The sequence below is a fragment of the Lepidochelys kempii genome, chromosome 2 (assembly GCF_965140265.1).
Source record: "Lepidochelys kempii isolate rLepKem1 chromosome 2, rLepKem1.hap2, whole genome shotgun sequence".
In the NCBI taxonomy this organism is placed as follows: domain Eukaryota; kingdom Metazoa; phylum Chordata; order Testudines; family Cheloniidae; genus Lepidochelys; species Lepidochelys kempii.
Window position 1 is genome coordinate 251,770,675 of NC_133257.1, and position 24,730 is coordinate 251,795,404.

General features: G+C 37.3%; 1 protein-coding gene across 6 annotated transcripts in view; it reads right to left on the reverse strand.

The window, feature by feature from the left end:
• The window catches only part of RBM33 (RNA binding motif protein 33), a 146,268-nt gene that overhangs the window by 72,335 nt on the left and 49,203 nt on the right, over positions 1–24,730 (reverse strand). For all 6 annotated transcript variants that reach the window (XR_012157626.1, XM_073334566.1, XM_073334565.1 and 3 more), the window contains 3 exons: positions 22,695–22,903; positions 19,716–19,965; positions 11,686–11,744 (listed from right to left, as the gene is read on the reverse strand). Coding sequence is in view for 5 of the 6 variants with exons in the window: in XM_073334566.1 (XP_073190667.1) it covers positions 11,686–11,744; positions 19,716–19,965; positions 22,695–22,903 (518 nt within the window). In the remaining variant the exon portion in view is untranslated. The remainder of the gene's footprint in view (positions 1–11,685; positions 11,745–19,715; positions 19,966–22,694; positions 22,904–24,730) is intronic.

Sequence of the window (24,730 nt, forward strand, 5' to 3'; positions counted from 1 at the left end):
AATGTACAGTGGGACTGAGTTCCAGAAAAAATGTTGGATTAGCTGTTTTTTACTAAAACTTACATAGCTAGATTTAGAGAACTGATTCGTTTGTTTTTTTCGAGCTCCAAGGTCGGAACTAAAGAAAGGGTGATACTATACTAGTGAAAAGCTATTTACCATTCAGTTTGTGGATATCACTGTTTATAGTGGGTTAAATATTGCTCAGTTACCTGGGTGTGAACTTCACTGAAGTTCATGTGTTGTACTAAGATAACTTAGGATAGAATTTGGCCCTTTGAAATAAGGTTGATAGCATAATAATAAATTACCTAATACATCATGGAAGGCAAAGGTCAAAGGAGGCAAACCACAGAGTACACAACTGATTATTCATTTATAAAGAACTGTAAATTACATAGTGCGTTGCAGAAATACAAAGAGGGTATCTCTGCCTCAAAGCTCTTACAATCTAAATTCACACATTAATATTTTTAAAAAGATTAATTTCTCTTACTTATTAACAGAGACTTTTATAATCCCAATAGAGTACTCCAAAATGAATGTTTTGCTGTATTTAAGCCTACTTACAAAGACAGTGAGGTGAATGGAACAATTCGTGTCCTATTGCTATCTTTACTGCTCAAAATATTCCATTTATAAATAGAAAGATTACAGACAAATGTGGTCAAACATGCAGCTTGTGTGACAAGGGATCACTTTAGGGAAGCCCAGTACTACCATGTAAGGTCTGCATTTAAGAGGGTATTTTTCCCTGAAGGTTGGTAAGGATTAGGAAAAATGCAAAATTCCATCCCTTTGCATCAGCAGTCATTACAGGTCACATAAGAGATTGGTCTGAAGTCACCAACAGATGGTCTGCATATATGTCCTCTATATGTAGTGTATCGATCTCTTATGATCAGCTCAACATTGTACCAGCAAAGTTCCTGCTAACATGCTAGACTAGCACCCCCTAACAGTAATGAGAATATGTCAAGAGAACTGAGAGGCTAATTAATTTCCTTCTTTGAAGGCATGATGTTAAAGACTCATTCCCACTGCTCAGGTCTTATGAGCTTTTCCAAAGGGATTTGCAGGTCTGGAAGGGAACAGACAACAGTGGTCATCACATTTCCTTATTTGGGTGTCCCCACTGTCCATTCTCTCAGAAAATGGAAACATGACAACTTCCAGACTCCATGCTAGGAATGCAGACTGTTAATTTAAAAAAATCTTTACAAATTTTAAACTGAACTAACTTGTTCTGGAAATTGTTGAAAAACAATAAATGTTGAACTATTGTATGCCATTTATCCCAGAGCACTTGAAAGTGCAATTCTACTCTGAAAAGTAAGGAAAGTTGCAGCGGATAAATACCTAAAGAATAACACGTAAAATTTGCTCTGCTTCCATGATGACAGGCAAATACCTTAAATAAACTTTGTTTAAAATTAACTTTGTATTTAACTGTTTATGTCTGAATTTTAGAAATCTCAAAAATATTGTGTGTTAAGTTTACCTGACACCCTCCTCCCCACAAAAAAGAAGTCCCCATCCACTCCAGCACTCATCCCCTCAGACAACAAATTATGGCTCCACAGACAAATATTGCTTTCTACAGTCTTACATGCTATGCTGGTTATGCAATTTCCCTTTATACTGACTTCCATTATTCAATACATCTAAGGCACAACTTACATGCTATCAATCACTTCTGCAAAAATTGCAATGCTAAGTTGTGTCTACAATTCATTAGAGTTGTGAATAGCTCATTGAACATGACTTTCACACACTTAGGCAATCCTCCTTCTGAAAGAATATGAGATAAGGTTACTTTAATCCTTTCAAAGAATTGCACTATTTTGCTTTCCTTTTTATCCCCTTAAATATCCTTCCTAGTTAAGAAATTAACATTCTCTCATACAATTCTTACACAAATTGTACTTTTACTTTTCTGCATCTCTTGTTAATTACATGATGTTATCTGGAATAATCTATTCAAGAAGCACCAATAACTTTGGTTACCAATAAAAGAGAAAACTTAGCATAAATTGCTTAGCACAAAGTTAATCTTATAAAGCAAGGAATAAAGAGGATCTAACAGCTATTATATGACTTATCAGCTTCCCAAAAAGGGTCACTCTATACTTTTTTCAAGAGACTAATTAAATACCTTAACAATGTCATTGAAACTTCATGAATCTTTCAATAAATTATACCCTGCCTCTATAACATGTTTTCATTTATTAATCTCACTTAAAATGCAAAGAGCTATGAGAACCTCATTGACAGTTAAGCAGGGCCACTCAGTTAATTCTTATTATATGGTTTAATGCAAAGAATAATGACCGCTATAACCTATGACACAATTAAAACTATAGCCATCTGTCACAAGACGTTAATCCTCTTATTTCAGCAGTCATCAGACTTTTCAAAAAGCTTTCCTAAAATGCCTACCTTTTAGGAGAAAGCACTTATTGTTGTGGATAACTGGACATGTTTTATATACCTGGAGTGCATTTTACAAAATTTTAATGTAGAATTTATACACACCACTGTATGCTTTTAAGAGGTATACTTCTAATCAATTTCTCTTGGTTCTCATTTACTAGGCACAATGTTTTTAGGATGAGGAATGATGATTCATTCACTGAAATTGAAAAATAATATACGCATTCTAATACTATTTTAAACACCTAAATTTGGGACCTAATCTGCTCAATAGCTTCCATTTAATGCTTATTGCAGTGATGCATTTGCATTGAGGAAAAAACAGAACCCACTGACTGGCATAATTATTTTCTCTAATTAAATTAAGACTTAAACTAGGTCTTTCATTTAAGCCCTTATAGGCCTTTATCAAGAGCAGGACAATAATAATAGTTTATAGTAATAGACAGATTCATGTTGACATTGAATGTCTACCTTAAATGAAATATGTAGCTACTTTCAATAGAATCAGCTCACTCAGGAGTCAGTTAAAAAAATTCATAACACAGTAGTTAGCTCGATTCAAACTGTCTCAGGAAATGGAAAACTGGTTCAAACAGAAGGGCTGTGGGAGCTGTAGGACTATAGGCAGCTCCAGGATGGGAAAATAGGTTGGGCATATCTGTCCAAATTAAGTCAAAACTAAAGAAACTTTAAATAATATTAGGTGTGGATGTGGAATATATGTTTGACACTTTATAATGCTATGTATGACATGAGAAGTCACATTGGGACTGAGCCATCCTGTTGGAAAATCCAGAAGAGCAATAACACCTGGTTTCTTTATCTTTACACAAATAAAAATTCCATCCATGCTCTTACGTAGGCTGAGAGGGTGGAAGACCTGTGCAAGTCAAGGAGAGTGACAGAGGAATTTCATGTTAGGATATTTAGGTAAATAGGGCAAGAAATACTGTTCACTCTTGTCCCAAACTCCAGCTTTAAAGCCATGATGGTAACAATGATTCTTGAAAGCTGAGCTCTCACTGCTCTGTATGCCTGGCTGAAAAAAAAAAAAAGAGTATTTACAGTGAGCAGGGAAAGGGCATAGCAAAGTGATGAAACCTCATGGACAAACCTGAACAGCCTCTGGTATCTGCAGGAAGAGAGGTGCAACCCTAAATGTTTCAGCTGAGATTAGAAACCTTAACATAACAAAATGTTTTTTTTAAAAGTATAGCTGTTTAGTTTTTAAACTAGTGAGCCTTCTGCAGCTTCAACTTCAGTTTCATCTTTGGTTTACAAGTCTCTTCTCTAGGGACTTGCATAAGAAAGTTAAAGATGGCCATTACCACTAACACTGAAATGTTTAATTGAAGATTCAATATAACATAGGAATAGCACATAGAACAGAATCTGGAGGACTGGTGCAAAACAGCAGTTAAATTTAGGGTGGCAGACTAGAAAATTTCCCATTGGCAATAGAGACTCCAGCAACCACTTTGCTTAAAGACAATAAAAATCTTTTTGAAGATTGATGTGCTGGGAAATTTACAATGTATTAGAAATCTCAGACTGATCAGCGTCCCCAAACACGTGAATAAGAAAAGCACATTTTAGAAATTCCTCAGTTTCAGGACTATTGAGATTAAGCTTCATTAAGAGCATTTCTTCTTCCTTAGATTAGAGGCTATTAATTGGGAAGACTATTAACAATGTTTATGACCTGGTATGTCTTGGTGATCCCGCAAGTTACCAGTGAGAATTCTGAAAAAGACTAGAACTAAATCAGATCATGAATACAAGAAATTCAGGATCTCTACATTTTAATCCAGCCTGGGTGGTACAAAGGGATATTCTTGTAACTAATATAAAAGCAATTTGGGAACCTCAAAGCAAAAAAAACACTGGAGTGATCATGTCTTTTAAAAAATGAAAACAAACATTTTATTTCCACCAAAAAACAAAACCCAAACAAAAAGCAGCTTTATAAAACTACTAATATTTCTGATGCAGCTGACTGAGGCCTGAACTACACGGGGGGCGGTCTGAACCAAGATATGCACCTTCCACTACGCTATTCACGTAGCTGAAGTCCAAGTTACCTGGCCATCCTCACTGCAGCAAGTCTGGACTCCGTTTACTCCTCCTGCCGAGGTGGAGTACAGGCATCGATTCGGGGATCGATCGATCACTACCCGCCAAGTCGAGTAGTGAAGATGTACCCTTAGACTAGGATATATGCCAGTAAACAACAGTTAAGACTTTGCTATACAGTTGTTAAATTACATGATTCCTGGTTTATGTTTCTGCAGAGAAACTCGATTTTGAAAGTGATTTACATAGCCTTGACCCTATCAATACTTACATCTGATACCCCTGAGGGACTTCTGTGCCAAAAAAAATCAAAAATTTTGCACACAGTATTTTTAAAATTTGGCAGAATTCTGCAAATTTTTATTTGTCAATAAATAAATGTGGTTCCAGCATGGCAATGGAGATCACCCTGAAGCTCCCATCTCCCCCAGTACAGGGACTTGGCAGCGAGGCTGCACCTGACCCTGACACAGTGCAAGGGCTGGGCCTACCCCAGAAACACGCCCAGGCCCTGCCCCTGTGCACCAGGTATCCACCCCCTTCCCTCATTTCCCCCACATCCCCTTACCCAGCCCCACTGCCAGCACTCATTGTTGCACAGAAAACAGGAAGGCTCCCAGCACACAGATGGGAAGCTTGACTGGCACTAGGACCCAAGAGGCAGCATTCAACTGCAGAGTCAGCAGAGCAAAGATGCAGCCTCCTTCAACGGGGCAGCTCCACACTTGCAGAAATGGGGGGAGGAGGTTAGTAACATGTAACCCCGTGTGCCCCCCCCCCAACAAAACTGCACCCATAGTCATGTCTCTCCTCCCCCCGCAGCTTCCTTGCCGGTTTATGTTGGGAAGCACAGGAATTCTGCAGGGGGGGGGAAGGGGGCGTTTTCTCTGCATGTGCAGTCACACAGAATCCCCCCAGGAGTAATCTGAATAATTTTATATGTAAGAGCTCTCCCACTGAACTCACTGGTACTATTTGCGTGCATAATGTTATGCACTCATGCCTTTCCAGGTTTGGGACCCATCTGCCTTGCTACACTCAGACTCTATTAATCCAGTGCATTATCTCTCAGATGCAGATCCAGTTTGTTGTAGGACAGATAAATTCATTCATACAACTGTTTCCTGTATACAATGGTGTGAAACATGTTCACTGGATTTTTTTTTTGGGGGGGGGGGGGGAGGAGGTCGGGTCTTGACTTTTGCCATCGGAGTCTCCTTATTGGCCTCTAATTAATTGCTATATAGTTATGTTTAATAATTTGTGCTGGTTGCCCCTCTAGAGAATTTGTGTCTTACTCACAAGACCTAGGGGAGAAAAGTTAAATTTGCATTCATTCAAATTATTTTTTTAGCAACTTTTAAGTAGTTAGATAATAAAAAATGAAACTATTGAAAAATCTAAGATTTCATTAATGCAGGAAAAAAAATTTTAAAAATATTCTAAGTATCTTTAATTCCACAACTCAGGATGCTCACAAGTCTGAAATAGCAGTTAGCAAACAAACCAAACATGGTAAGTACCATGAAATATAAATGTATGAGTTCTCGGTTTGATTTTAACAACTATGGAGCATGTGCACCGTGGACATAGTATGACAAGTTAAAGGGTTACTGCATTTTAGAAACCATGTATTCCTCTCTTATTTAATAGCTGTTACCATCATGTTTAGCTGCTGCTGCTCCTCTTGCAGATGGGAATTCACTGATATGATTAAATTTGATGGTATGATAATGTATGGTAATCGTGATTAATCAGAAGCCTACTAGCAAATGGAGGATGTTGGGTATTATGTCACCTGCATTTTAAACTGCATTCCCTCTATGCCAGCTTGACAATATTTGACAGCTGGAGGGATCTCATGCTGCATCTGCTTGCTACTACTTATAGATCTGATAAGAGAAAATGCCCATCATTCCTTCACTATCTTAAGTGCTGTAATTACAGGGCTTTGCAGACAAGTTGTGAAAACAGTAAATGTTCAAAACGAAAGCTTTTTGCTAGATGTTGAACAAAGCTCAGTCTCACATCTGCAAGGGTCATAATCTGAAAGAAATGTAATTTGATGCAGCAGTCTCATTCAAACATGATTTGCATGAAATGCCATATAAAGCACTATCCAAGAAATGTCAATCAACACCACCTGATACCATGTATCCTGTTAAATGGAAACAAAATGCTTTCTACACTACCTGTGATCTGCTGTTGCCACACAGTAATCCAGTGAAAATTTAATTTACTGTTACTGTTATTATAGTACAGCCATAACTAAAGCAGAATAATTTTGAGGAAGTAGTACACTAGACTTGTTTTCACAAGTTTTCTTTCATTTCCATTAGTAATTTACCTCCTAAACAAATGCTATTATAAAACATGTAATAGTTAATCACCACCCATCATTGAATATCATTCAGAAATGACAGACTGTTCTGGAGATGTAAATTGCAAGACATGAATTAAGAGTAACACACTTGTTAATGTGAGCCAAAAACTTTAGATACTAGGTTTTTAAAACCCCTGAGTTCCTTACTTTTATACCACCTCATTATTAAATCTGAAATAATTTTGAAAATGACATGTAATTCAATTTGCTTTTTGCACTTTCCAGTACAATTAAAACAATTTCATTTTGCCTCATTCCCCTAAAATGTTGCAGTGTTTAGGATCCACTAAAGCAAAGAGATTTTTACATAACAAAAAATGCTTTAGTATAATATCACAATATCAGTTCAGCTACTAAGTTTGCTAAAGCTTTGGTTTCAGTTTTGGACCAAAGTTCAGCCTGTACTCCACTTTATAATGCTACTTAGAATTAACATTAGTAGCAACATATATTGTTTGTATCATAGTAGTGTTTAAGAAACTTAAGACTTCTTTTTAGCAAGAAATTTACAACGAAGGGTTCAATGCCAGAACCAAAACTAATCTGAAATGTAACCTTATATACTGAATTTTTTTTTAAAAGAGCTGATATAGTGGAGATATGTGGAAGCATACTGCAATCAGAAAATAGAAAGAATATTTAGTAATGATGGTGGTGATTTTTGTAAGAAAAATACAATCAGAGAAGTAGAAAGCAAGGATTTTTAAATAGAAAGGGATACAAATGGATAGATACCAGAAACAAGAAATAACTATGAAACGTGGAAAGTTGTTCATGAATGCCTGAGGGCTTTTTCTTCTATTAAAAATCTTCTTTTTATACTGAATAAAACAGAATTTATAAGAATGATTTAATTTAGTAGATTTGAATTCTGCTCTGTACACAAAAGTGTTTTATCAAAGAATAAAGTTTTTGGATCTCAAAATAAAAGGACAGTGGCCTATGGTTGCACCCCTCCCCCAAAGGGTATATCTAAAGGGGATCAAAAAAGCAAAGATTCACCAAAGGGGTGGTGTAAAGAGATGCCTCAGTTACTACTTCTCTGACCCACAATCATTTCCTCTCCATTCTAGAGGACCCTCTCCACCAAGTGTCTAAGGCCCAAACTCTGCCTCCTTACTTTAAAACCCCATGCAAACAAAAGGCCCTAAATATAAAGAAATTAGTGCAGGTCTGCCTGTGGAGAGAGGGCATGACTCCAAGATCCAACTAAGGAGGTCCCCACACACCTTGTGCTTCAGAGTTAAATAATTTGGACCAGTACAGCAAAAGAGAAAGGGTCAGTCAGTGCATCTGTAACTACAGGTACCACTGGCCATTGTCCCCTATTCTCAGGTGGAGCATACCAGCTGCCATTAGCAGCTTGATGCGACCAAGCAGCGTGAGGGGGGAAACAGTCTGCTCCATAGGCTGTTACTTCAGCACAAAGCTAAAGTTCTTGCTAAAGAACAAATACTTTTTAGCCAATTGTGTCAAACTCATTTGCTTAAATTCAGAACACATTTAGTACTGTATTTCTATAGTGTTATTGTGACTCACTTGCTGCATGACTGTGATAAAGGCAGTTACTTAAACATGAAATTTTTCAAATTCATTCCTTACTGTTAAGCTAATAAAGTCATATTACAAATTCAAACTACAATTCATAGGTCTGATCTTCAAAAGTTTGAGCAGCCAGAACCTACTATTGACTTTGCAACTCGATGTCAATGGGTAGGATTTTCAAAAACATCTCAGTTAGGTACCTAACGCAGTTAGGGTAGACTTTTCAAAAATGCCTATGGGTACTCCTGGCTGCACTACACTTTTCAAAATCAGGCCTCTTATTTAGGTGCCTAAATATATATTTAGGGGCCTAACTAAGCCACTATTTTGGAAAATCTTGGCCTCTTTGTGCCTGTTTTCCCAGCTGCAAAATTCAACTGTAGGAAAATTTATCTTGACTTCCCTGAAAATTTCCATTCTTCCAGTGGGAAGGTCTGCATCCTGTTTGCAGCTTGCTCAGAGCCAGAACCAGGCTTGCCAGTAATGACAGGAGGGGTGTGCCCTCACATATGTAGATGCCAAACACTCTGTTCCACCTCCAGCCATTAAAAGGCAGGGCTCTGCTGGATATTCTTCTCAGAGCAACTGTTTTATTAATTATTAAAAATCTCCTTCTGATTTGGCTGTTTGGGCTTTCTTATTTGGCAGTGAGAAAGATAGGAGGGTTCTGCCAAGAGATCTTCTCTCTCCCATTTTACACTAAAATGGGGATAAGAACATGCAAGTGCTAAGCATTGTTATATTTGATGTCATACTACACATGGGAAACATGGTCCTTGTATCAATGGTATTAGAACCTTCAAAAACACAATTTAAGCATAGTATCTCAACTGACCATATGAGTGGCCAATCTCAGAATATTTACTACTTCTTTTAATCTACAATGTTTAATGGATTAACCTTCAGTTCCAAAGCTTGAAGGACTGAGTGCACTTTATGGAGAGTTTTGAAAGAAGACATAATACACAATGCATTACGATTGTGTATGTTCCTGGATTAGACTAGAAATACTAAAATAGAAATATCTGCAACACAGATTTTAACACATCAGAGCAAAAAAAATGTTCCATAACAAAAGCATTTCCTCCACACAGAAATCGTTAAAATATGTAATACCTCTGATAATGATGCAAATTTCACACCATATTTTATTTTCATGGAAAACAGGATGAACAAATAAATGGAACACACAGAACTTTCAAATCTGAAGGTAAATTTGACTTGAGTTCAACAGCTATATACTACAATTGATAAAACAAAAGTGAAATATGTACAATGCTACTCAGACCTAGCTCTTACCTAGCAGCTTTGGTACTCTATGTAATAAACAGTTGTAAAGCACTTTACAAAGGAGGTCAGTATCATTAGCCCTATTTTACAGATTCGGGTAACTATTTTACAGATTTGAGAATGGAAGTCACTTACCCAAGGTCTTACCCAGCAAGCCAGTGGCAGAGCCAGGAATAGAATCCAGGTCTCTTGAATCTCAGTCCAGTGCTCTTTCTACTAGGATGCACTGCCTCTCCACTTAATAGGAACAGACGCTAACCAAAAGAATTTTCTTAGCTCTGAATATCAGCTACTTAACAAACAGTAAGTACCAGTGACATTCTCACATAAGAAAGATGCCCCATTTTCTTTAGGGAAACTTTTAGGGGAGAAAAGAAAAATATTCCTATCCAGAAGAGGAATACAATTCTATATCAAAAGTAAGCTGAATCTTTGTTATTTTATTCCATTTAAAAGTTGTGCTGTATATGAATTATTTTTGCTATATGTATGTACGTTAGTATTTGTCTACTGCAAATAGGAAAAAATATTTTAAAAATTCTAATTGTACAACCTATTTAAAGAATCAAGTTCTAATTTTAATATGTTTTCACTTTTTCAAGGATGTCAATTACAACAGATTTATACATTCTTTCTTCCTCCGATTTCTTTTCATTTCAAAATTTGCTCACTAGCAGACTAAAATATATCACATGAAAACAAAGTGTAAGATTCTGAGATACAACATAATTCCAATTTTCACAAACAACAATTTAAAGTAACATTTTTAAATGCTAGGAAGACTTCTCTGTTTTGCACTCAGATTTGCTCAGATAAAAGTATTTCCTCTAGTTACACCACAGTCAAATTGTGGTAGCCTGGAGTACAGAAATTTCACAGAAGTATGACAAAATTGGGTAAAATGATAACTAGGCTTTGTAAAGCTACAGTTTGTTTTAGGATATGTAACATTTTTTATACTTCATAAAATAGATTCTATAGTTATGACTATCAGTTACTCTGTACAAAATGAACAAGCATAAGTAACTGATTGGATAAAGATCTTTGAGAGGAAATATTCTGCACAGAAATAATCCTCATACTATATGCATATGGAAATCACAAAACCAGCACAGTTTTTTGTAATCTGCCTTTTCTAGCTACAACTGATTTCTCTACCGATGAACTCTGTATATGATACACATTTACTTCCCCCTTCCACATTCCATATATTACCAAGGTTTAGCTTTCCCATGTACAAGAAAAGCACATGTGGGCCTCCAAGTTTTGGCAAACGAAGGCAACGTTACACAAAAATTACTCATTTACATGATTTGATACTCTATGTGAACAGTTGTAAGTAACTAAAATGACAAAAAAATAAATTAAGATGAAAAATACCACAAACTGGAAAACTACGAACAAGTGATTTTGCACACTTCGTCCACTCAGAATAAATCAGGTGGTCAGATTAGTTTAGAGAAAGAGCTAAAAGATGGCTAGTATGTTTTGGAAGCCAAAGATAAGCAAGAAGTGAAGGAGCATTCAATGCCAAATCCATTTTTGATATAAAAATAATGAAACCTTTTAAATGCTTAAAGCAAGCAGAAAATAAGGCACTGATTTTATAATAAAAATATGGAGCTTTTTAGCCTGAGATATGTTTTTTTTCCCCAACAGCCTTTCTAAAGGATGCCAGTAGTAAAATGAAAAAAAGTTCTCTAAGACAAGATGCATTTGTACTTCTCCCTTTGGAGAGACTAGTTCAACAATTTTACAGTTAAATAGAATTAATTCTGCTCTCAAAAATTCATTGACCTTAAGCTTTTAACAAACATTTTCAACTGCAGAGATTACTGTCAATATTTACAAATCCTTAAAATTATATTTCATTGGAACAGCTTTTATTTGCTATATTAATATTTCTTTGCAAATGTATGCTTATCCATATCACAGAAGAAGCAGCAGCTGCTACTCACAGGAAATCTCTGAGGTCCTACAGCTGGTCTTGGCTGGGTTGGGACTGGCAACAAGGGCACTGAAACAAGAAACACCTTTTAATACAATTTATTTTACCTAACAGTTGTTGACTTTATCTCCAAAAGCAGTCACGTAGCAGATCTTAATCACTGCTGGTTATGATTACTTTAAGAACTAAGCATGTGCTCCACAGTCCCTAAAATTAGCTAAGAGGAGACAAGTTTTGTTTCCAACATGCAACAGGCAATTAGTATTCTCATGGTGTAATTTAGATAATGCAATCCTGAATTTTCCAGAATTAAACAGCCTGTTGACATAGGGGAAAAAAACTACATATGGCCAAACTGAAAGAAGTACACTCTTTTAGACCTGTAAAGGTGGATCTAAATGACATAACCACACAGCATTTAAACAATGCTTGAAATGCAAAAGAAGTAATCCAACATATTCATCCTAAATTCTTCTCTCTCAGATCCTTTTAGATAGTCATTGTGACTCCCGACAGACTCCCATGCTCCAGCGGCTCTTTATAGTATCTTAACACTATACATGCTAAGGCATCACAGCAGATCAAGAACTGGAATGACTACAGAGAACCTAAAATGGGAGGGAGAGGGTAAGAAGTTCAGAATTATGCACAGATGTCTCCTATTAACATTACTGAACAGGACATTCCACACACAAGGCTCCTTCCTTAAACACCTGGCAGGTTGAGAAGGGTCACACTCAATTTGTGATATTCACAGTATCAGTGTAATATCTCATATGAAAAATAACCTTTCTATAAAAGACTGCAGCAGGCAAAGGATCCCCCGCCTCAAAAACATAAAGCTATTAAACTGAATTTCAAAACTTCAGTAGTGGATCAGCACTCCTCTATATTACTGAACTTCTTGGGGTTGTTATTAACAAAACCACAATACACACAATTACTAAAGTTCTTCCCCTTTATGGTGCACAGGAGAACACGGTCATATCTCAACTGATGTGGTAACAGAGCTGTTGGGAAACTTTCCAGAAAATATTTTTTTTCCATTGGAAAATGCAGATTTATTTCAACATACTGTTTCTGGAACAGGGTTGGTTTGAACAAATTTGCTGCTTCAAAAAAAGTTTTGGAAAATATTTTGAAATTGTTGGAACATTCCATTTGGACATTTTCTACATGAAAAATTACATTTTTTCCACATCAAAATTTGAGCTAGTTTTAGTAAAAACAATAAAATATAGGTCAAAATTAAAATGAAGCATTTTGAAAATGTCAAAACAAAAAACATTTTGACTGACCCAAATCAATTTTTTCTTTCAGATTGCAAGTCTGTGAAATGAGGAATTTCATCCTAATTTAGGATGACCTTTCCATAATTTTCCCAGGATGGAAAAATCATTTCCCATACATCTCTAATGGTCAGTTATCAAATATGACTTTAGATGGAGGCCACCGTGCTACATTTCTGAGCAGGAGAATTTAACATTAGAAGAAAAGACATCCAATAAAACTTATTACCTCACCTGCCTTGTATCTAATACCCTGGGACCAACTGGACTACAACTACACTTCACACATAAATTCTTAGTGGTATTCACAGCAACTATTAGCACTTGACACTTCACCACTGAATTAGCAAATTTCGTATTGGGGAATCCAAATCCTATCAAAGATTTCTCAAACTTCGCTTCTTAAAAAGTGAGTAAGATACAAGAACTAATGTATTAGGTGTGACCTAAGAACAGTTACTATGTCTAACTTCCAAACACTTCTGTTGAATATTTCAGTTTTACTATTTTATATATTGACATATGGGCTAAATACACTAACTTTTCACCTTTGGAATAGTGTGTTCAAACTCTATATTAGGTTACAGGTTAAAATCAGTTTGATGGTCTCGTCTTAGTTCTCACTGAACATCTGTCAGTATCATACAATCATCACCCACTTTCGAAAGATGGGGAGTTTGACAGAACCATGACTAAAATAGCTTAAGTGTTACAGGTCAGGTCCTATATGCAGTAAAAATGCTGTATAGGAAAGAACACACACAAGAAATAGGCCAGCATTCTGTTCAACTGTCATCATCTGTTTTGGTATAGTGCCTCTGGCAATGCGCCGCCACCCCCCCCGCCTTTTTTTAAAACACGAATGAATTTAATACTTGTGAAAGATGATAGTTCAAATCCTTTCAAACCTTGGCCTTGCTGCTGAGGCAGCAAAGATGGCTCAAACCAGCACTCTTTTCGGAACATCAAATTAATCCACAAATTTTTAATGATAGAAGTGGAAGAACCGGTGGTATAACATTTTAAAGCAGCACAGTGTTGGACAGGATTTTAAATAAGAATGGAAGTAAATATCATCTGATGGTAAATGACCAAGAAATAGTTAAAAGAGACAGCAGAAACCATCCCTGTCTCATGTTTTAAGGGATTTTTTAATAATATTTTTTCATACAAACCAGAAAATTGCTTTAATTTAAAGAATATTTTTAAAGGATAAAATTGAGTCACTGCATAGCAGTTTAGTAAGTTACTAAGGGACAGTTTGGTAGCTCACTTCTGAACTTTTGTAGCTCCCCAAAATCCTTGGTGGGATAGTTATTTGTGATACCAATATTAAAGGAAAAAACCTGAATCCCCAAACTCAAAAAAAGAGATTAATTGATTTGTGATTACTGCTCAGATTGGGATCATGCTGTACTATCGTATTTGTTAATTATTCTTATTGGAATGTATTGACCTATCCAGTGCTCACAATCTTGGGGTGGAAGAGGCAGTATGTTTGCAGGAGGGTAGGAAGGAAAGAAAAGTTTAAGATACAGCAATGTGAAGGACCTAGTATCCAAATGCTGCAAGTGACTGATATCTGTATGTAGGGTTACCAGGTAGCAACTGAGAAAAAAGGGACAGGGAGTGGGGGATAATAGGCGCCTATATAAGAAAAAGTCCCAAAAAACGGGACTGTCCCTTAAAAAATGGGACATCTGGTCACCCTAGCTGTATTTCAACGTCATGTCTGCTGAATGTGTAAACGGCAGCTTGCAGATTTTCATGTGCGAGTTTCTCTTCCATTCTTCCTGAGGCTGATGAAAGCATGGAGTACGGTTGTACTCCTCAGGTACAATCTTGATTTGAACATCTATCTTAGAAAGCAGGAAAAAAAAAATCTAAATTTTCAGAAAAAAGCAGCTCAGACAAGAAAATTTTATAGCCAAGATACAAGGGGTATGAAACCGTTTTGTGGGAATACTTTGCCTTAGAGAACAGGACTGGTAATGGGAAGTTCTTCTCTGATATAAAAAGAAGACTTTATCTTGGGAATGAAAACAGATGTTACCTACAGGTAGGACTCTTCAATGGGAAAGTTTCAGACTCACTCTTCAGGCCAAAGTGATGGCCATTAGGGAGACTACTTCCACAGTCCTGATGGAAAAGTTCAAATGGCAGCTTCATGACAATCGACACTATAGCTGTGGAGACTGTTTCAGAAGATGTTTAAAACTATTATTAATCATGTTTAAGGCTATGATTTGAATATGATAATCCTACTTGCATGCATGTATCATTTTGGTAACTGAAGTTAGGAATATTGTCTATGTATCTATTAAAAATGTGTTTACACCTGGGGAACGCCAACTAGGCACAAGACAGTCAGTCTAGGTGGCTGGCTGGGAAGGACCCATTCAAGTCAGTGGACCATAAGGAAGAACACTAAGTCTTAGAAAAAGCTAATGTCCCACCTGGGAGCCTTCCTGAGGATGCTACAAACAGCCTCTGAGTCATGGCTGCTATGACATTACAGGGACATGTGACCAGATCACCTGGTACTGGACTCCACCTTGGAATACCAGTGTTTTTCTGCTGAAAGGCATGGGACCCAAGCTTGGAGACAAAGGATTCCTGCCATATGCAAAAGGTAAGTCAGGGGAGTGACATCATTGTGGCTCTTCACTGACTCCCTGCCCAAAGAAGACTCTTGGAAACACCTGAAGGAACAAGCATTGAACTAGGGGGAAGTGTTGGACCAGGCGAGAGGGATTTCTAGCCTGTGAAAGGAACTGGGGTTTTCAAGCTGCAAGCAAGGGCAGCTGGCCCCTTAAGAATCTCTGCAGCTGGCTTAAATCATCATTTAGGATGAGAATTTGCTACTTATATCCAATCAATCACTTTAGTAAATTAAGATTAGATTGTGTTTTTGTTTATTTGCTAGGTAACCTGCTTTTTGATCCGTTTGCTATCCCTTCTAATCACTTAAAAATCTATCTATTGTAGTTAATAAATTTGTTTTGCTTTATCACAAACCAGTGTGTGGGAGTTGTATCTTGGGGCAAATTTGTGTTGTATATTCCGTCTTCACAGTGAGGGAGGGGGAAAATTTCATGATCTTATTCTGTACAGATCTGTGTGCAGCGCAAGACGGTATAATTTTGGGTTTACATTCCAGGGAGGGGGAGGGGTGTTCTTGATCAGCTGGGCAGTTCCCTAACTGTAGCCTCCCCATGCAGAGCAGATCACAGCAGCCTGTAAATACTTCAGCTGGGTGGGTCCCTACCTGTGTGTACACTGGTGAAAGAGCAAACTTGGAGAGCTTGGCAACTTTTCACAGCAGCACTGTGAGAGGGAGCCAAGGCTGGAGGGTCAGGGGGGCTCAGTGATACCCCTGTTACAAGTGACACCCCGAGGGGAACCCATCTCCGTAGGTACTGCCTGGGGCCTAGTGCCTTCAGAGAAGGGGGTCTTCCCTCACAGTTCCAGGTCCACAGGACCCTGGGGGCAAAGGATGACCCTGGCTTGGTCCCATTTTACCCCCTCCCCCAAAGTGCAGCTCTCTCTCCTTTGGCTGTTTCTGGTCCTACCAGCTGGTATCTCTGGCTGGCTTCTCTCTGACAATTTCCTCCCAAGATTTCACGCATGAAAACAGATTTAGAGAAACAGAAAATAGGAATGTAAGAAAGTAAGTTTCCCTTATTTCTGTTTAGAACAAATGTCCTTAGTAAAGAGACCTAATCATACTTGGGCTCAGCCCTGCAATAAAATCACTTGACAGAAATTCCAGACAGTCCTGCAAGAAAATTTTAGTGACTTGGTATCACTAAATTTTACAGAATATGCTCGTCTGAGTACCCAAAGCTTCAAATCTTGGTACTTCAGCTTCCAGGAAGCACATTTCAGACTGAATGGATTCAAATGAACTTAGTGAAACATCTACCTAAATTTGTATGATACCCCACATCACTGCAGTACATAAGCACCTTTTGCATGTCTGGGAATGCCAGAATCAACTAAGGAGGGCAGGGTACCATCTTGATTCACCAAGAAAACGAAAGTATACTGAACAACAAGGGAGCCGAACTATTCAGTATCAATCTGGCTTGGTCCCACTCTTCCTTGCAGGTCACTCTGACAATAAGTTAAGTTGTAAGTCATACAGTCAAAGACCCATTCACCGCATGCTGAAGTTGTCAACTGACCACTTTTTTGCTTTTGTGGTACCATACAGAGATATCAGGAACTGAGCATAAGAAATATTTTGTTTTGTTGATGCCCAATACAAACACCTATTTTGGGAAAATAGGTCTAAATTTCCTTTTAACATTTGGGTCTCTGTCTCCCATTTACCTGAGTTAAAGGAATGGTGACTCAGTCAGTCTGCTTGAACAACTAATTGTGCTGGATGTGTGTTACTAAAACTGTATTTTTCTTCATTGAAGAGTATCATTCTTTGACCCCCAACCCCTTCAAAATTTACACTACTGACGTCCTGTCATCATCTTCCATAAGTATACACTTTGTAGGCATTCAAGTGACAGTAATCTACTCCTAAAATCTGAGAGAATGATGGATAGCTGGATTTGAGTTAAAGCCATCTCAACAGACCAGGATTTTCAACCAAACAGGCTAGAATCTATTATTTTGGTCTACATAGAGGACTGTATTTAGCAGTTTTCTGCTTGTCCACTAACACAAGTGCTAAATTGTCTTATTGGTGGTCAGTTCAGAAAAAAAGGAAGATTTGCTGGAGTTTAAGACGAAGAAGAGGAGATCAATGAACTGTGTCAACACAAATCACCATAAGACCCAGAAGGCAAAGACTTTGTCATGTTGAAATTCTAATATATAAAGGTTACAAGACTCATTCTTCAGGTGCCTACCTCTTGCGAATACAGCTAGACCTTCACTGGCTAAAAAAAAAGGAGCTCCCACACAAGAGATCTTGAACAGAGATGAATTTTTGAAAAGAAATTACAAATCAATTTTGAACTTTGAATATTCAGAGCATACAAGAAGGAGATATTGAAAGATGTTGAAAGGAGATATTTTGATCAACAAATCAAGACAACAAAAGCCATATTTGAGATAAAGAGGTATCACTGGCATGACCAAGATTTAGAAAATACTATGGGTGCTGTGGCAAGGCCCAACGTGAGCAGCATACTGACAGTATCTGTAACTACTGATATAAAGAAGAAAGCCATAAAAGGGTGGATGGAGGATGTGCTGGTATGCTTTTTGAAGTCAGACAGAGCAAAAATCCCCAAATGCTGTTTGCTAGAATTAGAAGAGGGAGGCTGTCCATCTGGATGCAAAACTTTCATTGACTAGTTGAAGAGGTGTGGGACAGGCTGAATGTGATTCTTTGCTTTTCATAAAACAAATACCTTCAACAGTTGCTTTGGAAATCTTAGAAGGATGAACAAAAGGGATTCATCCAAGACTAAGGAGCTTCTGAACTATTGCAGTTATTCCAACATACTGACTGAATAGGTGGGAAGTATGGCTTTTATTAGATATGGAAAACTAAAATAATCTCCAGGGAACAGCCATTCTGAAATCTATCTGTGAGAAGCAGATCTGGTACAGGACTAACATACTTGAGATTTCTCCCAATTGGCAAAGCCTAGTCCTGTCAACTTTCCTTTATTTGACAGAATGATAAGCAGAAAGTTAGCTTCAGGCCAGGACCTCTGCTCATTTGAGGACAAAATATCTATCAGATCAGAATGTAAAAAAATATTTGCTTTTTCTAGTGATGACTACAGTCACAAAGACTTTAAATTATACAACTATTGCTTTTCTTTAGTCTCAGGCCTTGTCTACCCTACAGGGGTAACGACACCTAAATTATGCTACTCCAGTTACATGAATAATGTAGCTGGAGTTGACGTAGCTTAGGTTAACTTACCGCGGTGTGTATACTGCGGTGTGTCGAGGGGAGACATTCCCCTGTCGACTTTCCTTACTCCTCTCATTCTGGTGGGGTACCGAATCAATCTGAGAGAGCTCAGTCATCGATTTAGTGGGTCTTCACTAGACCCGCTAAATCAACCCCCGGTGCATCGATCGCAGCGGTATCAATCTCCATTAAGTGTAGACATGGCCTCAAATTCAACACAGCCAAAGAAGTTGCAACTAAAAGTTGCCCAGCAATGAGTGCTGGAATTAAATAAGTTATGAAAAAAGTGTTTGCTTCTCAGGCTTTGAATCAAATAATCCATTAAAAGCAGTGGAGCTGAGAAAAGAACAAGCAGAGCATATCTTTTCAAATTCATCATAAATAAAATGGATGCCGCTTGTACCTTTCACATGATAATTGCAGTTTGAGAGGTGTCACAGTATATTCACACACAAATAGTTGGATGGATGTTCTGAGAGTGCCTGGCTGAAGCTAGAATATCACTTGTGAAATTTTAAACTGCAATGCTTAGCCAGTTCTTGAAAACTGATGTCCACTATTTAAATATATCTTCTTTACAGTTGGCAATTCAATCGCTCCTTATTATAGGATAATGCAAATTTTACCTTAAGTGTCATTTTAAAGAAGAGCTAGAAATGGAAGAGGCTTTGTTTTTTCAACAAACTACTAACTTTGGCAAAATATTTGCTCTATGATTAAGCAAGGAGAATTTTAGCCTGAAATAAGTTTTTGTGTAAGTTAGGACTGAATGATCACAGAAAACCAATCCTGTAGATAGCATTGCCAATTCAGGGAAGAGGGAGACACTAACACAAAACTTACAATATTCAGAACACTCACCTTGCACAGGCGTCACTACTGTCCCTTTGAAATGTGGGTTTATATGTATGTTCTTCGGTTGTTGGGGTGTCACTGGGGGTGGAGTCATCATTATTCCAGGTGTTTCCATCTGGGGTGGCATATGTAGTCCTGGAGGAGGAGATGAATGGTGCTGATGCTGCATAGGAAGCAGCGTTTGTAGCTGTTGCTGCTGGAACAGACTCCTAATAGGCTGCTGCTGGTGAGGAGGAATTAACCTCTGTGAATGACTCTGCAAATAACCAAAAAGAACAAAATCTATTCGGTTAAAATCCAAGTACACGGATGTAAAAAAAAAAAAAAATCAGTAACAAAAAACACAACTTGGATTCTTTGAGAATGTTCGAGGCCAAATTTTCACAGAAAGACACCTCCTATTCCTATCATTAAACCAGCTGAAACTACTGGAACTACAAGTATGGAAGGAATCATTTGAAAGCAAAAAAATGTCAACACGAAAGGAAAATAGACAGGAAACAAGTAGTAAAGGGGCCAGAGCCTAGCACATGGAATGTTACCAGTATCCAAACAAAATTTAAAAGACAGATGAGAATAAAATGTCACCGTCAAGTATGGGTGTAGGTATCAGAAAATGAACAGAAGTAGAGAAAAAAACACATATGGTGAAGAATGGCTTGTGTTACTAGTGATGATCAACTGCAGTGTAGTACCAAACAATTAGCTCTGTTTGTATGTGTCACTGGGAAGCACAGTTCAGATGCTAGTGGATTTATTATGGTATCTAATCATTGTACAGCAGTAGAGCCTCGCTAAGAAAACTGGCATCTTTTTGTTGTACTTTGTTCCAATGTAAGTATTGGATTCACTAAAGGATGTAGCTGCATGGACAAGTCACATTTAACTAAACATAACCTTCAGACTTGAACAAGTAGCTTCAAAGTATTGGGTGGGAGGGGTGTGAAGCGTAGGATAGGGCTTCTCCACATGAAGAGTCACAGATGTACATAAACAAATGTGTCTTGATACCTTGATGATAGAGCACAGAAAGTCTTATAATAAAATTATTAGATTTTAATTTAAAATACATTAAATTAATTGAAGACTGCAGCAATATAATAGGTGAAAAAACAAAGGTGATTTATTTCCCACACACACCCCCAATCTGTTCTACAAGCATGAAATATTGACATGTATGTTTTGAACCATCAAGTATTACAGCAATATCTACTAACAATCTGTTATGGTTTAATTAATCTTTCCATGTAAAACCTTGCTCCCTCCCTTTAATGCATCACTTCTATCATACCCATACACAGACTAATCTAAGAACAGGGATCCCAGATAACAGTACTTCACAAAAAACAAACAAAAATTAATGATATTTTTTCACCACTCAAGTGTTCTCTTTTGGATAAGACATTAAATTAAGATTTTATCATTTGTTGTCATTGTTGTTCCCATGGCATTTTTCATAACAGAGGCATTAACCCCAATAACTTGGCCAAATTCCAATGTGGGTAACTAATCTGCCTACCGAAATTCCCCTGTAATTTCAATTGCAGAAGTTATACTTCATCTGCAATCTTAGAAAACGGTTGTGTAGCATTGCTGAAGTAAAACTGCTGTGTGCTAACCCACAGGTGACTACATTTCCATGGTGAGTGAAGACTCCTCTCTAAGAGCTTGTCTACACTAGCGAGCTTACAGCAGCACAGCTGTCCTGATGCAATTGCGTGGCTCTAAGATCGCTCATGTAGCCGTTATATGTCGACGGGAGACATAATAAAACCACCTCCACGAGCAGCGGTAGCTATGTCAGCAGCAGCAGGTCTCCCGCCAACATAGTGCTGTCCACAGCAGCGCTTCTGTCAGTGTAACTTAAGTTGCTCAGAGGTGTGTTTTTTCCACACCCCTAAACGACGTAAGTTATACCAACAACAATGGTAGTATAGACAAGCTCTAGGTTTTTATTTTCCCCTCAGCATAATGTACAATATTAGAAATATAAAAAGACTCAGTTTTAAGAAATAAAGTCACATCACTATTTTAACAGAGTCTTGAAAGTCACCAGAATGAATTCAACAGAAAAGGAATTATCTGGTCACATTTTTTCCATGCCAGGGTAAGTAGCAATCAGTAATGTTAGACTGAACAATCTCAAATGCAGAGATGGCTTCCCTATACAACTGGAGTTAACCTGTTCCTCTCTGTTGATGCAAAAAACAGAGAGCCTGATTATCTGTTAGCGTCATTTGAAAAATGCTTGACATTTTGATATACCAAGGTCTCAAACTCTGAAGTGGAAATGTGACCCTTCTCATACTTCCACAATCACAACTATAGTTGAGAGAATAATGGATTACTTTTAGGTTTGCTGGCAAGACCAAACCATTGGGGAAAAAAAGATGAGTTTTGGGTCAAACAATTTTTTTTAATTAAATATTTTCAGCAAATCGAGAAGTTGAAAAAACTGTTTTGCATCAAACAAAATGTTTCATTTTGATTTTGAGTATTTAACATTTTTAATTTTTTAAAAATTAAATTAAAGGAAATTTCAAAACAAGAAGTCATTTTGAATGAAAAAATTCAAAACAGTTCAATTGCAAAAAATGTCTAAATTAAATTGTTTGTTTGTTTTTTTAATTTTTCACTGACCAAAACAAACAATACATGGAAATCTATGAATTTGGGGACTATTTCAGCATTGCCAAATCTGTATTTTTCACTTAAAAATGTTTTGGTCAAAAATGTGCATCAAGTTCTAATCAAAAGACTGTGAGAAGCCCATGTTACATTATGGTCCACTGGGGAAGCAGTAAATTAAGGTTTGGGTTTTTTAAATCTTTGTTAATGATTAAGAATAGTACAGATTCTTCTAAAATTCACCCCAGTTTTGAAAGACAAGGAGTGACAAAGATCTACAAATCAGAGTAATAACTGCCAGAATTACTTTCTTAAAAGTACCAATTTCATAAAGAAAATACTGTGCATTTGAGTTACCGCTGTCGGTGGCTGCGTTGGCAGCAGCGCAGGCCTGTGATCCTTCATTCTTCCCCTTTCATTGTTGTCTCTTCTTTGTTCTCCCATTCCATGACACATTATGGAACCTCCTCTCCTCCCTCCTCTCCTTGAGCCGTAGCGTCCCTGTTTAAGCTGTCTTTCCCTTTCTTCAAATTCAAATAACGCTGCTTTGGCTTCTGCTGAGAGTTCTGTTATATGGGAAAAATGCATATGTTAGGTATTTGCGGTGAGGATTAGAAAGGACACCATTATAAGTAGAGAAAAGTGTCACTACAACCAAGATAAAATTTGCAGGCTCTTTGATCACCTTAAGGTGGCAATGGCATGTTAACATTTCATTAAAGCAAAATCAATGTTTTTCTTTTTGTGTATTTGTATCTGCTGCAAAGGTAAACATGTAGTGGCAGGTTAATGAAACTAACACGGAGGAAAATGTTATTTTACTATTGAAGTCTGCCTTACATTTGTTGCTTGTTGTTGAAGAAGTTTGTTATGTGAAAGGAACTAAACTGCCAGCACTGGTAACTTAATTCTCTGTTTATCCACAGAAAAGGCAAACAGAAAAGAAAGCATCAGGAAACACTACAGCAAAGGTTATGCATAAGCATAGTTTTCAAATGCTTCACCTTCTGTTCTGTGCATTTGTCTTGTGTCAAAGACCTTTTTTGAACATATTCAGCTAATGTCATTTTTGAGAAATATGAAAACTAAATAATACACACATTCTTATGCCATTTATTTTCCTGCATATGTGGCTCAAAAAGAGGGATGAACTTTACAGGGGACAAACAAAGACTAAACACATACTATAGATTTTGGGCCCATCTACAACTGAGAACCTGGTTACAACAGTTGCCCCCAGTTTGTTTATAATGTGGCTAAATTTTGCAGAGTAGATGATACTCTACTAGGACCTGGAACTAAGTTAAAACCCAAGACAATGCCCTTAACCGGGATAACTATGATTCAGGGGACTAAATTACAGTGGAAGTGTGGACTAACATACAAAGTCTGTACTAAATATTAGGACATAGAGCGAAGGTTTCACCAGCAGCATGCACCAGGCAATACTTTATATGTTGTACATTTTAATGGGGTCCAGTTAGCGACAAGCAATATAATAAGCTAAACGCTTAACTAAAATATCACTAATAATAATATGGTGCTGCTTTTGAAACGGACTCTTCCCTTTATCTTGTTAACTGTGCAAACTTAACACCATTAGACTATGTATTTGCTGGACGCTGAAATGAACTTACGAATCCCCCTTTTTTTTAATAAAAAGAAATAATCCATGTTTAATGTTACAATTTAAAGGGACAGCATCAAGATAGTCACATTTCTGTATGAAACATTTTTCTCAACTGGTATTACAAATAATACCTAAAATTGAAAGTTTAGAGAGAAAAATGTTTAGTTTGCATGTCAAAGCATGCTGGGTATAAATCAGTTTTACTGCTCCTACTGAGTCATTTTTCCATGTTGTATGGGTCTTTCACATAACCATGGGGAGAAAAATCTAAAAGTAAGAATGTGACAAAAATGGCAGGTGATGTAATAGCCAAAGCTACTTAAATCACTGTTTTAAACTTACTTATGAGTGATCTCATTAAGCTTTCAAGTTCACAGCTGAATGAGGCATGCATGTGTGTATGTGTGGGAGGAACAGAAACAGGAACCTGCTGCTATTCTTATTTGGGTGGAGATATTTTGCGTGTTTGGATTGTGAAGGCTGTATATTTGCAACAGAAAAGATAACTAGTGGCCTAATATTTTAGGAGGCCCTTAAAAAAGGGTTTAGAACTTGATGAGGATTACAAAAAGTGGCAAAAACTGCAGACACCCTAACATTCATTATACATTTGCACAGAGTTGTTGCCAGTTGCTGATGAGAAGATGGAGCCCGGTGGACATGAAGGAAAAGTTGGATGACTTGATGGTGTATGCTTCTACTAGTCAGCTACAACCATGTTAAAAGTTCCAGCAATACCCTAAGCAGCAGCGGTTCCTCTTCT